At 42.7% G+C, this 15,105-nt stretch overlaps 1 protein-coding gene across 6 annotated transcripts in view; it reads right to left on the bottom strand.

Annotated features, from left to right (window-relative positions):
* Positions 1-15,105, bottom strand: part of ADGRF5 (adhesion G protein-coupled receptor F5) — a 96,193-nt gene that overhangs the window by 33,927 nt on the left and 47,161 nt on the right. For all 6 annotated transcript variants that reach the window (XM_037842619.1, XM_037842621.1, XM_037842618.1 and 3 more), the window contains exons 3-4: positions 11,043-11,097; positions 1,319-1,489 (exon numbers count right to left, since the gene is read on the bottom strand). In XM_037842619.1, the coding sequence (XP_037698547.1) occupies positions 1,319-1,489; positions 11,043-11,097 (226 nt within the window). The remainder of the gene's footprint in view (positions 1-1,318; positions 1,490-11,042; positions 11,098-15,105) is intronic.

The following is a 15,105-nucleotide window of genomic DNA, read 5'->3' as shown; positions in this document are numbered from 1 at the left end:
GTTTACAATCCATGTCAAACATGAAAAGCCCACGTGGACTCTGATCCCAGTGAGAGACAATGAAAAATACTCTAAAAACAAACCACTTAGAATTTATCCCTAAAGCTGGACCAAAGACACATCATTAGGAGCTGTTTGATCTGCAGATGGGTACCTAGGCAAAAGTCCACAAAGTGACTACCCAAAGAAAAGCCTTCAAATAGCTTTTTCTGAAATATTAGAGACAACCAACACCTAGGGATCCTTTGGACACTGATGTAATCCTGTGCCCCAGCAGTAGGTGGGAGTGAATTTGTTTTCTAGCACCCCAGCAGACACCAAAGGTTTCCATACAAAAACTGGAAAGCAAAACAAAGTTGACAAAAAATCTATTTACTAATTATTTTTTCCCATGATTAGGGGAAATAATTTTAGAGGCAGAAGATCCACACAGGGTGGGAACATAGATGACTGTTTCCCATGTTTTCCAAAATATACTAGCTATATAAGATGTTGTATGGAAAAAGGGTTCTGTAGGTAAATGCATTTGGGAAACAGCATAAGCTCTCCCCTGATGGAGGATTCACAGTGCACATTGGCATCAGACAGGAGAACCACTAACTTGAGGAAATTAATGCTAATGGTAGAATTTGGTGGGAAATGACACATCTACAAGGGAGCTATTTCAGGTTCAAGTAGCAAATATTAAAAACCAAAACTTAGGATATGTAGACTGAATTTTTTTAAAGATTTATCCTTGCCTCCATTTCAGAATAATAAAACCTAGCATCAGTTAGTGCTTTTCAATTGACAAAGCAGTAACCTTTTAACTTACACTGCAGCCCCATCTCAGAGCTTCTGCAGGACAACAAGTCCCAGGTGTGGGCCTTATCTGGGACCTCTGAGACATAAGAGAGTCAGAGGCCAATCCCATAGCTTAATACTTTGCTTCTCATCCACTCTCATACCTGATTCCAATTTCCTGATCTGTGAAGCCAAAAAGAAGGGAGCTTGCTCCTTATTAATATATTGCTATGCCTATCAGTTTCCCAGAAGAGGATCTAGTAGTTTGCTACAAGGGACTGACCATATCCTGGGGCCAATTTGTGACAAGCAAACATTTTGGTCAACTTTTGATATGAGAAATTCCTGGCTGCGATGGCTTCACCCTGGAAGACTGTGCAGTCATAAAATCACACCTGTGCAGTCATAAAATCACACCATTTGGGTCACTTCACTTGTCTACTATGTATACTTTTCTCTAATAGTAAGGAGCTCAGCCAGCCTTTCTCCCGAGATGCCCAATCCTCTATTGTAAAGTAACGGGTTTTTTACTCACCTGTTGTCATCTCTACACTCAACATGCTGGCAGCTAGGTCAGTGCTATTGCCATGAATCGGAAAACTGAGGTTGTTCAAGTAAGCTTTGATGGGCTCCAGGAAGGATGCGTTTTCAAAACTGATCTCGATTTCAACAGTGTACTCCTCAGATGCAGGGCCACTCCCGGCAACTGAAATGAAGGTTCGGGAAAGCTGTGAGAACTCACCATCAGAGACAAAGAGAGAACCAGATGGACATTTCAACAGTTAAAGATAATGACAAGCACATGTGGGCGCTGGGCACATTAGCCCTTAAGAATTTCTAATGAACCATTTAGAGAAAAAGAAGAATTTGTCTACTCACCACCACTAAGGTGGTGCTTTCTATGACTTTATTGTTTAAAGGAGAAAAGCAGTGGCTCTGTCTGGTGTCTGTGTGGTGGTCTCTGGCTATTTGAGAGATCCATGGGTTACACAACAGGACTTGTACCTTCCTCCCCATTCCCACCACAGTCCCTTGTGTCTAAGACCAAACACTGCTGTGTGGATAATGGACCATAATGGGGGCAAGAATAGAAGTAGGGAGACCCAGCAGGGAGGTTCTGGCAGCAGGCCAGACAATAAATGCCTTGATCCTGCTTAAGTTCCAAACTGCTACCTTGACCGTAATGAGCCAGTGTGCCTCCAGCCCATTCAGTTGACATTCATGCATTCTGAGGACTGAGTGTGTGCTTGGCTTGAAGACCTCTGGGAAAGGCATGAAGTTCGTTCACTTCCCCCTTACATGTGCAAACAGCGTATTCAATTTGTCCTTGCTCTGTATCTCCGGTGTCCAGAACCTGACACGTGCTCAAGAAAGTTTGACAAATTGGAAACTTAAATAAAAGAGGCCTTCAGCTCTTCAATGATTTTCCAAATTGTCTTTAGGCTTGTTGATTGGCTGGCATTCTGGACCCTCTCTCAACTTGCCCAGACTCTGTCACCTCCCCTCCTCCTCCCACTCCAGGCAAGCCACCTTCTCACTCTTTTCCAGGGCTTGGCCCTCTCCTCACCACATAACTCACAACATGCTCAGACCGTCTCTTCCCCTACTTGAATCCTGAACTCTGTTCCAAGTTCATCTCAACCATCTTCCTCTCCATGGTGGCACCTTAGAACTTACAAAGCACTTCCAAATATGCTCTTTCACTTGATCCTCACTTTATCATCTTACCAAATAGACAGTGAAGATGGACCCTCCACCCACTTTTCAGATGAAAAAATGGAGGCTCAATTTACTAAGCCTATTAAGTTGCAACCAATAAATTACAACATTTAGACCTAAACACCAGCCTTCTGTTTCCCAGGCAGACTATCTTACTCACCTCGTCTGTGTCATTTTCCCAGACCTTCTCAAGGGCATGATCATCATTTTCCCTTCCATAAGTTTATCAGATCTCACAGATTAGGACTGTACCAAACATGAATGCCTACATCTAATGTATTCACACATAGCCTTGAAATTGTTCTTTTGTTATTTCCTCTATGACATCATGGCTCCCCAACTAATTGTAAGCTTCTCAAGGGCAGGAATTGTTTCCTCACTTCTCATGGCCTCAGCCACTCCATCTGGCGTGGAGATCACCACATAGTGAACATGTGCCAAATCAATTCTGGGACTCTCTGAGAGGAGTCACAGTTCAATTCTCTGTCACTGCCAGAATCCTTGGCTCCATTTTGGCTGAAATGTATAACTGGAGCAGAAACCATGGGCTCAGTTGGTGGCTAACTAATAAACTTAAAAGCGTAGGAGATTTTTTTACATGGATGCATTGAGAAACAAGTTGTGGCTTGTATTGCCTCATCAGTTAAATGAAGAAAAAATTAGTGAATATTTTCAAAATATAAATTTTTAGTCAAATATGGAAATATGATGTATATACCATATGTATACTACTATTGTTAAAAGTTTGTTGCAGATGGCTGTAATATTTGTTCTCTTACAGTTGCAAGCTATGTTTGTCTCAGAAGATCAGTTTAACTCATCAACTTTGCCAATAATTATTTCATTTTGCATCACTCAACTTGCGCTAATTAATTTAACATGTAAAAAAAGGTCTGTAAAGATTTTCTTAAAATTAGGAGTACATCTTAAAGTATATTTTCTGCTTATAAAAATGTATTTACAAAACGACTTTTTAAAAGCCAATGTGGAATCTCAGTCTGTCATGATACTATGGCCTTTGCTCAAATTTCCTGTTTTCTTTCTGATTCTCAAATAGTTCTGTGATGAAGATAAACTTCCTGGAAGAGCTGTTAATCTTAATTTTTTTTATGCGATCCTAATCTTTAGAGCACTTTATGCCGCCTGCTGGAAATATATGCAAGTTGGGTGGCTGCATGAGATTTACAAGGTCTGCCTTGTACAGTCTTTCCTGAAAAGTAAGACAGCAATTTGCATACCCTCCACAGGATTCACTAGCTCCAGGATCCTCTTTGCAGGGGTCAGTCTGCTCTCCTCCCATGAATGTAAACAGGATTTCCTGGACTGCAGCTGCTTTTCAGATGAGAGAAGTCAGTAACAGCCCAGGATCACCCCCCTCAGTCTGCATTGTTGCAATGTACATAATATCAGTGCCTGCCTGGGGCCCAGCCCCACCTTCCTGTGCTCTTTTCAGACATGACCATAAAACAGGCATATGCTTGGAAAGCACATGGTGAGTCATGGAAGTTATCATGCTCCACTAAAATCAAGGCAGTTCTTCTGCTGAGATTTTGCAAGGAGCTAAGTCAAAAGCTTCAAGTGCTAAGGGAAAAGGCTCCTGTGATCTTAGGGAGTTCCAATCTGTGAAATTCCTGCAACTGTTAATTTAAGCACCAGCTTCTAAGGTTTTCTTTTGTGCATCCGCCTTGAAGTTCTTCAACAAGTTCTGAAGGAGTCACCACTCCTTAGAGACTGCTAAGGCTGGAAACATGCAAAGGGAAAGGAAATTTCTTCTCCTTGAGAAATGAATTTTTCAAAACAGACTCAAAAATGCCATAGTAACTTAGAAGGCAATGGACTTGGCCCTGAAATCATCTATTCTGGTAGTCCCCAAACCTGACTGATAAATACACATATCTAGTGAATTCTAAACACACACACACACACACACACACAGTTGGAGCCTATAGGGTAAACCAAAGTAAAATCCTTATGGGTTTAGCCCAGAAATCTGTATCTTCTTTCAATTTCCTCTGGGAATTCTGATGATCAACCAGGATTGGAATCTAAAGTTCTATTCTAGATGAGGAAATTTAGAAGGTAAGCAATTTATCCAGGGGTGGAGAGTTAAGATTAACACCTATAGTGGTTAAACAGCTCCCCCCAAAAAATATGGAACCTCAGAATGTGACCTTATTTGGAATAAGTGTCTTTGCAGGTGTAATTAAGGTAAGAATCTCCTGATAAGATCATCATGGGTTACAGTGGGCCCTAAATCCAACAATGAGTGTCTTATAAGAGAGAGAAAATGAGAGACGTAGGGAAAAAGGTCATGTGAAGATGGAGACAGAGATTGGAGTGATGTTGCCACAAGCCAAGGAACCCCAGCAGCCATCAGAAGCTAAAAGAGGTGATGACGGATTCTCCCCTAGAGTCTTCAGAGGGAACATGGATCTATCGACACCTCGATATCCGACTTCTGGCCTCCAGAACTCTGAAAGATGCCTTGTTACTGTTTTAAGTCACTAAGTATACTTTATTGTGGTAGTCCTACCTAGAAAACCTTGTTTTTTGCTTTGTTTTGTGGTGGTTTGGGAACAGTATGTACCTCCAGAAAATCATGTTCTTAAAGCTAATCCATAAACCTATTGGGTGTAAACCTATCGTAAGTAGGACCTTTTGATTTGGTTACTTCAGCTAAGGCAAGGCTCTGGGTGGGTCTTAAGTGTCTTACTAGAGTCTTTTATAAACAGGATGAATATTGAAAGAGAGAGAGAAAGCCATGGAAGCAAGAAGCTGAAGGCAATGAGACCTGGCAGAGAAGGGGGAGACCAGCCCATGCCACCATGTGCCTCAACATGTGGCTGAGAAGCCGAGGATCTCTGGCTGCCAATCTCCAGGGAGAAAGCATCGCTTGAAGATGTCATGATTTGGACATTTCCATGGCCTCAACACTGTAAGCTTGCAATAAAATAAATTCTCCTTGTTAAAAGCCAACTCATTTCATAGTATCTGTTTTGAGCAGCTTAGCAAACTAAAACAGTTTTGTCCTGTTTTCTTTCAGACATCTTCTGTCACTGCCCCTATGAGGATAAACAATCAGGCAATTTTCATGTATATATGTGTGTCCATATTTTTCCTCTTTTTGCTTCTAGGAAGCTGATACTTGCTTCATCCCCTTTCAGGGATACTGGAAGGATAAAAAGTGATCATAATAAATGTACTAGTAATGATTGCTCTTGTCCAACTCACTCCTGTTTTAATGTTTTTCTTTCTCTTGGGTTCCTTTGCCCAGTTTTTGTTTTTTTGTCTGTTTGTCATTTTTGGTCTGTATTTTTCTGGCTTGCAGAGGCCTGGATGGAAGGTAGCAAATTCAAGGTGTCATCAGTGTCATAGGCCTATCAGGAGACTAAGGAGGTACAAACAAACCAGGATTTCCCCTCTTTCTCATAAATCACTGGCTGACCACAAAGCACTTATCTTAAAGAGACATTTCTGGAAAGTTGGCCATAAATGACAACAAGCAGCTCTGGGTCTTAATCATAGTTCTTTAAACAAACAATTCTCTTTTGCCCAGCAACTCTAATGGGAACTATGGCTTTTCAGAGTGGAAGCCTACATAGATACTTAATCTTCCACCTGCAGAAGAATGAAGCCTCTGATTCATTCCATCCAGGAGAAATGAGTTTGGTGTAGTTTTCTTTGACAAAAGGGTACAAATCCTTGTTGATCACTAATGATTTGGCTCTTTTGTTTTTCCCTCTTTGTCCCATAGCAGGTAAACATCAAAAGACATCCATTCTCCTGCTTGTTTCTAGACATGTTTTACCAAGTGGCAATTCAGCAGCATTGCTCAACAGTTACAGGCAAAGGATCCTAATCTCCCTAAGGTTTTAGAAAGGATTGCACACACAGGGGAAAACCACCAGAATCCCAGGCTATGGCTGGCCTGGCAGGTGTGGATAGACGGGAGAGTGGGCAGACCCATGTAATAAAATATTGGGCTGTGAAGCCTTGATCAAAGAACCTGTCTTACTAACCAGCCATATGCACTTAAGCAAATCATCAAAGTCAGCCCCATTTGAAGCTTTTCACGTATTAAAATGAAGACAGCAATATCATTCCTCCTTACTCTACAAGGCTGTTCCAAGAATCATGAATTGGGATCTGATGGGTAAGAGCCAGAGACACATGTTGAAAACTACAACTCAACCAGGAGCTTGGATTTTGAGCCAAAGAGAACTTCTTGCCTGGAATACCTTCTTTCCCTGGCAGAGCATACCTGAGAGCCATACCTTACTCATCTGTAAATTAGGAGTAATATTGTCTTTGCAAGATTGTTGTTAAGGAGTTGGGAAACTAGGTATAACCACTAGTAAAGTGTCTGACCCGAAGCAGACATTCTGAAAGTGTTAGCTAAAAATAATAATACTGATTATAAGAAAAATAATGATTATAATTCTATGGCAGATGTTCGCCAGTAGGTCAAGAAAAGCTAATACTATCACAGTCCTATGACACTCAATATAATTAGACAAAAAAGAAAAGAACACTGATCAGAGATATAAAATATATATATATAATTTGCAAACATAAAATCTAAACCAAGAAACAAACCCACACACCAAGCCTTTCAATCTCACTCTAACACCACCACCCACTCAGAGCAATAAATGCCTCATGTTATCATAAGAAAGATTATAGCTATGAACATCCAAAAATCTGCTCCTCCATCTGGAAAATGCACAGATTTCCTGGACCCAGATCAAAAAGGGCCAGCACATACCTGGGCTTCCAGTTTTGCAGAAAGGACAGGATTTCCACACTGGCAGCCTGGCACCTGATCTGGTATGACCCTTGCTCTTACTGAATAGGTGGTAAAATGTAAGAGTGTCTGGTGCAGGGCTGGGATGCCCTAGATCCCCCTTTCTCACTATTTTATCTCTCACCAGCCACTCCTTTTGAACCCAAAGAAGAATCAACGGGCACTCTTCAGCACCCAGCCTCAAAGACCCCCTTCCCAAGTTTGCAAATGTGACATGGTGTATTTGAGTTACTTCGAACAAATAAGAAACTTCCCCTTTCAGTCCCCTATCAAAATTCCTCTTGAGACTAAACTTTGTGTTTCTCAGTAAATCTCCAAAACCAGCTTCTTTTTGAAACTCCAGTTTCTAATGTGGCCTCCCCAGCCACTGTCACCCGGGCACATGCAGAAGTGGAGTGTCACATAGCTTGTGCTCTCCTTCACTCCCATGTCCAATCCATCTCCAAGTCCTTTTGATCCATTTCCTAAAATGACTTTTGTGCATTTCCTCTGCTTCTTTTCTGTCTTACCTCCATTGGCCAGGGCCTCATGTCTGGACTGCTGAGCTTCCTTGCTGCTCTCCTTGGCACTAATATCTTCTTCATTTAATTAATTCAGCCATGAGTACCTGGATAATTTTCACTAGAAGTGGCTTCTATGAGGTCACCTCTCTCTGCCAGCCCCTCAGTTGATGTAGAATCCACTCCTGTCATTTGGGACACTTGTCATCAGGACACAATTCTGGATGCTTTGGGCCCGTTCTTCTCTCTGCTCTGCAACAGCCACCTTTTGCTCTAACAGGCAGCTGCACAGTTACTCTTGGCTGTGGGTCTCTGTGCAGGCTTCTTTTCCCCAGGAGAGTCTTTCTAAAGTGCTAAGTCCTATATCATAGCACCCATCATCCTGCCTTCAAGTAATTATATGGGAAAGGCACAGAACATCTTCTCTGTACCTGATCTATATCAAGCCCTTTCACGAGCTACTTTATTTTTACAAGTAAAACTTACTGGTTTTGTTTTTAATACAAAAAATATTTGAGATAAAAATAAATACAACAAAGATAACGCTATTAACTTTTTTAAAATGTGTTGTAGACACATCATAATTTAACCTCAACAACCATGTAAATAAGGGTATTGCCTTTTAAAACATCCTGGAGAGTCTAAGTAACTGCCCATGTTCACTAAGGATGTCCGTGGCAAGCTAAGAATAAAAACAAGCATTGATCCTACCTTCAGAGACAATTTTAGCCCTAACTCTAAGGATTTGGTCCAGTGTCTCAAAAGGAAATTCCTGACCTAATTCTCTTTCCTTTGGGAACTTTGCTTCTCCTTCTGGGCATTTAGGCTCCAAAAGGAAGCTAGGTGTGTATGTGAAAGGGATTTCCAATCTGAAAATCAGAGCCCAGTGTGAACACCCCGCTCAACTAGCACACCAGGCAGAACACATAGACCTCACTGTGGAATCTTGCTGAATGTAATGCTCCCATTGCGTTCCTTTTCTGTATTCCTGGAGAGTGATGTTCTTAATTGAAACTTACATGCCGATTACTGGGGCCTAATGCCTGGGACTTTTCTATGGCCATTTCTTACTTGAGTGATTTTGTAAAAGTACCAAGGCCAATCCATCTTCCCCACATGACGGATTGATTGATTAACACTTCCAAAATGACTCTAGAGGCTCAAGAGCACAGAGGATCATGTATAATAAATGGAAAACATGTTTTCATGGTGATTTATCATCATCACGATTGTTTTTAATGAAAGCATGCCTGGAAAAATTTTGGAATGTCAAATATTTAGATATAGAAGTGGTTTCCTCACTAAGGGCTGGCACCTCACGTTGTCCCCATCGGCCATGAACTGCCGGGCTGGACGTGCAGGAAGATGTTACTTTTATAGCTGTATGGTTCAAAGGAAGCTGGCAGCCTGAGCCTAGGAGAACTTGGCAGAAATCCGGCGCTGGAATTCATCTGCAAGTGGTTTGATTTAAAAGATAAAGGTCTTCAAAATACCAAATGGGCACATCTCTGGTGTTTTTCCTGTCACGGGTGTGTGAGAGGGTTCAAGGGGTTGTCAGGCATGGGATAGAGATAATGACATTTGTTTTAAATTACAGAAAGTGCTGTCTGGGCTACAGGTCACTTTAGGAATGGAAGGGAGATGGGGAGTGGGGATTCTATAGGAATGGCAAAATGCAGACTCAAACAGAAAAGATAAGAGAGGAAAAAGAAAGGGGAAGAGAGGAGAGGAGAGGACAGGAGAGAAGAGAAGGCAAGACAAGACAAGATAAGGCAAGAGAAGAGAGAAAGACAAAGAAATGAGCAGCAGATGACCTTCCAATGAGCATATTGAGAGTTTAATAAAATGCAGTCAAATTCTAATCCAAGCACTGGGCAACAGCTGGGTCTCCTACTGCAATGTGAGGGTTCTCTCAGATATCTCTATCCTGACCTGAAGATAAGCCTGCTCACTTAGGGCTGCCTATATCTCTTTTAGACCACAGGATAATAGACCAAGTCACAATATGCCTGAAAAATGATTTGGCGACATGCTATAGTTAAGAAGTTTTACCTTCCAGACAATTGGTACAGCCACTGGGCCAGCAGACCTTTACAATAAGAATGTGTCCTCTGAACTCACAAAAGGGCAGCTATGACAGAAACATGCACTCTTTTCATTTATTCACTCATTCATTGAAAAACTGGGCTAGGTGCTTAGGTTACAAAGATGAAGAAGACTGAAGACAGCTCCTGTTTAGTGGGGATGGCAAATAGGAAGCAAAAAAATACAATCCATAATGGTGGATATTATGATATGGAAATGTATCAAGGGCAACGAGAACCCAGGGAAAGCAGCCCCTAACTGCCTGGGGCATCAGTGGAAGGCCTTACAGGGCAGGGGAGCTTCTGAATTGTCTGCCGAATAGGAGTTCCCCAGACAAACAAAGGGGAATGAGCACTGTTTGTCAGCTAGCTGGGGGGCATCACTGTGTGAAAGGGAACAGCAGAAGGAACTCAGGTGGGAAAGGCAGGTAGGGTCCTGTGAGACAGGAGCAGATGAATGGACTTTATCCTCAAGGCAATGGGAAACCAATGAGGGATTTTAAGAGGGGAAATGATGGGATTCAATTTTTGCATTAGAAAGGCTGCTGTGGCGGAAGTGGAAGGATCAGGTTCTGGGAAAACCCAACCTGCCGATTTTCAGTAACACCTGTACAGGATCCTGCACCTGGGACTGGACACCGAGAATTAGAGTGAGAGTGTTCATAGCTCTGCACTGCTCCCACTTCTCCAAAGGGCAGAGTTCAAACGCTTCTTGGAGTTTGATGGGAGAATAGGGGTGGGAGTGGAAATGGGGGCAGTTGGGCCTAGAGGCTGAGTAGATCCACAGAATAAAGTGCTGAATGAAGGGTTTAAGAAAGGGAAGGGGAGCAAAAGGAAAGCCTGCTGGTTGAGAGTAGAGAAGCAGGCATTTGGTGATGATGGAGGGCAGTTGAGGAGAGTCACAGGGAAAGCTCCAGGATATGAAGAATGGTGATGGGATAGGAATGGGGGAGTATGTGTTACGTTCTGTTTGATGTCATTTGGTACAGAATGGGGTTCCTTTGCAATTACGTTTAGCAATTCAACTGTACTGCTTGACCCTGATGCTGCTTGGAGATGGAATTATGCCGATCATAGTGTTCAAAAGAATTACAAGAAATGTCATTTGATTGGACTTATTGGAAGGGATAGCCAAGCACAGAGTTGACATACCTGCTCGTTTTTGCCTTAGTAGCTCTTCCTCTGCTGGTGCATGTTCACTGAGAATCTGAAAGAACATTTAAAAATGTCATCAATTGATGTTAGAGAAGTGTTTTTGCTCATGTGTCCCTAAGTGTGGGAGCTGAACTTAGGGCTGCAGATTTTGGTTTAGCACCCGATGCCCAATGGATGCTAGGGAGGCAACAAGTGAATGGTAGGAAGAATGAAATGGAGTTGCTTCTGTAAAGTGACTTGGAAATTTGCTTTTTCATAGACCAGTCTCTAGATCCAAGGGCGGGAGAAATTCCCATATCTGAGTTTCTCAGAGTTCCTGCACTTTGAGATCCCGTCAAGAAGTATAAATTACGATGTTTTAAACTTGTGCTCTCTGGCTAAGACTTGAAGCCTGAGTCCTTCCAATGACCTTTTAGACAAATCTTACAACTTCTTCTCAGCACTCAGCCTGTCCCCAACTCAATATTTCAGCTGCATGAGGTTGTTTAACCATTGCTTGTGCTTAGAGATTATTTTCTCCTTCTCTGGTCCTTTGTCCTGTGGATGTCTCTATTGCTGGTTTCTGCTGTAGGAGCTAAGAGATACAGCTCCATAGTCAGACTGTCTAGGTACATGGCTGGTCACTTACTTGCTATGTGACATCGGGGAAGGTACTTATGCTCTCTGAGCCTCAGTTTTCTGTTTAATGGGAATAAGAATAATAGTACTAACCTCGTAGGGTTCTAATGAGGATTCACTGAACTACAATATGGCACATTGTAAAGCTCTTAATAAATGTTAGTTATCATATAGTATACTGGTTAAGAGCAAGTTCTGCCATAACATGGCTGTGTGACCTTGGGCAAGTTACTTAACCTCTCTGTGCCTCAGTCCTCACCTATGGCACGGGAATAAAAATAGCCTGCCCCATGAGGTTGTTGTGAGGATAAGATGATTAACAAACATAAAACACTGAGGATAGTTTGGGTTACATCCTAAGTGCTGTTCAGGGATGGGGCATCACCCTACTCCAAGGGCAGCATTCACATGGAATTCTATCTGTGCACGGCCACCCAGTTCCTCTTGTGAAGCTCATCACCTTTCATCATGTGGCTTCTTTGTTTAAGAACTGATATTGATCAGCTCCTAATCTAGTAACCACGCCTTGCCTCTTGCCTTGACCTGACCCAAGTTTCTAGCTCATCCCTGACTCCAGGTGGGTTTTTCAAATGATGTGCTTCCCAATCCAAACTCCCTTCTAGTCTCTATATATGACACCCCACCACTCTTTGAAGTCTTCCCAGATAACTCCTGTCCACAGAGATCTGCCTTTGCCATGAATGCCACACACTTAGGAACACCACACAAGGCAGGGCTCTCTCTGCCATCTGTGTTGTCTACTATTATTTTCTAGTTATTTCACATAACAATAACAAAAATAATAATGCCTAAGATTTATTCAATACCATGTTCCAGGCACTATTAAGTACTTGATGTGTGCTTACTTATTTAATCCTTAAAGAAAAAAAAAAAAAAACAACCTAAGTGATAGGTACTATAATTATCCACATTTCACTGTTGAGAAAACAGAGGTTCAGAGAAGTCATGTAAGTTTTCTAAGTTCACACAGCCTTTAAACAGCAGAGCCAAGATTTGAACCCAGCTAGCTTAGCTTCCAAGTCTGCACTTGTCCACAGAGACATTGGCATCATTTTATCAGGAGATACCCTGGGAAATTGTGGGTAACTGTGGGTTTGTCTCGCTGACCCTGTGTCTCCTAACCTAGCACTGTTTTTCTCTTTCCTTCTGTTTCCTCTTACCTCTTCCCCTTTTTCAATGACTAGTTCCCTTGGCTTATCTCCTCCTCTCCTCTACTAAATTATATTTTTAAGAAAAGATCAGATGTAAGAGATTCACTCTTCTATGTGAGTTGAATATGGTTCCCTTCCCTGGTGTACTTACACAGTAAATGTTATAAATCTTAATCTCCAGTAAAAAGCCTTATCCCCCAGAGGCAGGCTTTTAGGGGACACAGGTTGAGGAGAGCATTAAAGTCAGTAGGAAGCAGGGAGGACCATGCTGCACTCACAGTGAGGTTCTTTTAGGTCTACTCCAATGTGTAGGAAGCGAGAAGAAGCAAAGGCAACATATACGTCTTGGTTCCTGCCTGGCTTCCCCTGCCTGCCTTGGGCTCTGTGCCCGGGTGGGTGGGAAGGTCCTTCCGCTGCACTCCTGGCCCTCATCCTGCGTGGGGCCCATGGGCGGGGAGGGGGAGCCACAGGAAGCTTCTTCTGTTCCTGGGCAGATGAGTCAGGAAGGAGAGGTGGCTCTGCAGGTGTGGAAAAGAAAAACCCCAGGGACCGGGAGGGCCAACAAGGTGGGCCCCAGCTGTCACAGCTCTCACCCCACCCCCTCACCATGGCCTCGTCACTCACTCCTCTTTTTCTGCACCTGAAATCCTCAGGTCAACATCTGTATCTTTGCCTCCATGCTAGATAATTGACTCAGCAAGGATCTTGTTAGAATGTCTCCTCACTTAACTATATTAACACAGATTTGCTTATATTAGAATAGTTAACATAGCCACCAATCCTTAAGCACTTGCTCTGTGCTGGTCACTGTGCTAAAGCTTATATGTATGAGATCGTTTAATCCTCTCAGCAAACGGATGAAGTAGTTACTATTTATTCTCATTTAATATAGAGGAAACACACTCGGGGAGAGAAGACAGTTGACTAAGGTTCTAATGCTGGTGAGGGTCAGAGCCAGGCCTCAGACCCAGGCCTGGTCCCAAAGATGAGAATCTACTGCCTTGCTACTCAAACTGTGTTATTTGGAGCAGCAGTAAAGGCAGCTTGTCAGAAATGGAATGTCTTGGCCCCCACAGCAGACTTACTGAATTGAAATCGGCAGTATATGGTGATTCACCTGCACTTTGATATTTGAGAAGCACTGGGCTATATTGTCCCACTTCAAAGGCTAATTACCACCCCATGTTGCATTTAAAATGCAGGTCAGCAGTGGAAGCTGGGTGGTAGGTTAGGGCATAATAAGCAGATAAGGTAGGCTTAAGTGTACCTCTCCAATAAGCGTCCTGGGCCTTTGGGCTGTCTGAAGATATTACATCTAGGGTGGAAAAAAGGAGTCCTTTGAGGTGGGTGGTGGAAGCTTCTAGGAAGATGCAATTCACATTCCACCATCAGTCCTGGGAGGCCTGCAGTTTATCTCTGGACCAGCCTGTGCCACCAGGCAGACAGACGGAAGGGCTTTGCTGAAGCTTTCACAGTGGGAGGGCACTGCTGTAGCCATGGACACCAAGAAACTCTGGAATTCATGAAAAACCACCCCAAAGCTGAGATCACCTTGATCTCTGGCTTTCTCCCCACACCCCTTGAGTAACCAGGCCTCCACACTGTTCATGTGAATTCACAGGAGGTGCAAATGTTTCCCTCCTCTCTTTATATGAACAGGTTGCTGCATACGATGGTACAAGTTGCACAAGGCAGTCTGGGAGAAGAGAGAGCAGGATCTGAGATCCAGCCAGCTAAGCAAACCATGCCTGGCACCCTGGCAAAGGACTGCATCCTACAGAGTCAGGGGTGGGGGAGATGAGGAGGAAGGGGTGGGTGGAAGGCATTGTCTCTACCCTCTTATGTGCTAGCCGTACTCTTTTGGGTCCAAAAGATTGAGACAAGAAATGAGTCTGTGGCAGAATCTACCTCATCTCCTCTTATGTATAAGGCACCTTTTGGTAAGCAAAGTCCTCTTTCAGGCTTGAAGAAAGATCTTTGTGCCTGCCACAGAAATAAATTTATTATAAGTAAATAAATGGGGGCAGGGAGAGGTAGACTTTGAAGAAATTTGTGTTTCAGGAGGTATTACATTATGAAACCAGAGCTAATAGTTTGTGAAGAGGAAACTATCTGAAATCAGGAAATAATACATAGAAACCAAGAACAAAATAGCAAAATTAGGAGGTGTGATGGAGGCAGTTAAAGGCAATGAATGAAGTAGAGAATAAACTCTAAAAACATTCACTCAGAATTCAGACGAAAAGTACTAAATGACAAAAGGTACAAGA

This window comes from Choloepus didactylus, chromosome 7, assembly GCF_015220235.1.
Source record: "Choloepus didactylus isolate mChoDid1 chromosome 7, mChoDid1.pri, whole genome shotgun sequence".
In the NCBI taxonomy this organism is placed as follows: Eukaryota; Metazoa; Chordata; class Mammalia; order Pilosa; family Megalonychidae; genus Choloepus; species Choloepus didactylus.
Note: the sequence above shows the minus strand (reverse complement) of the source record. Positions and strands in the feature narration are given on the sequence as shown.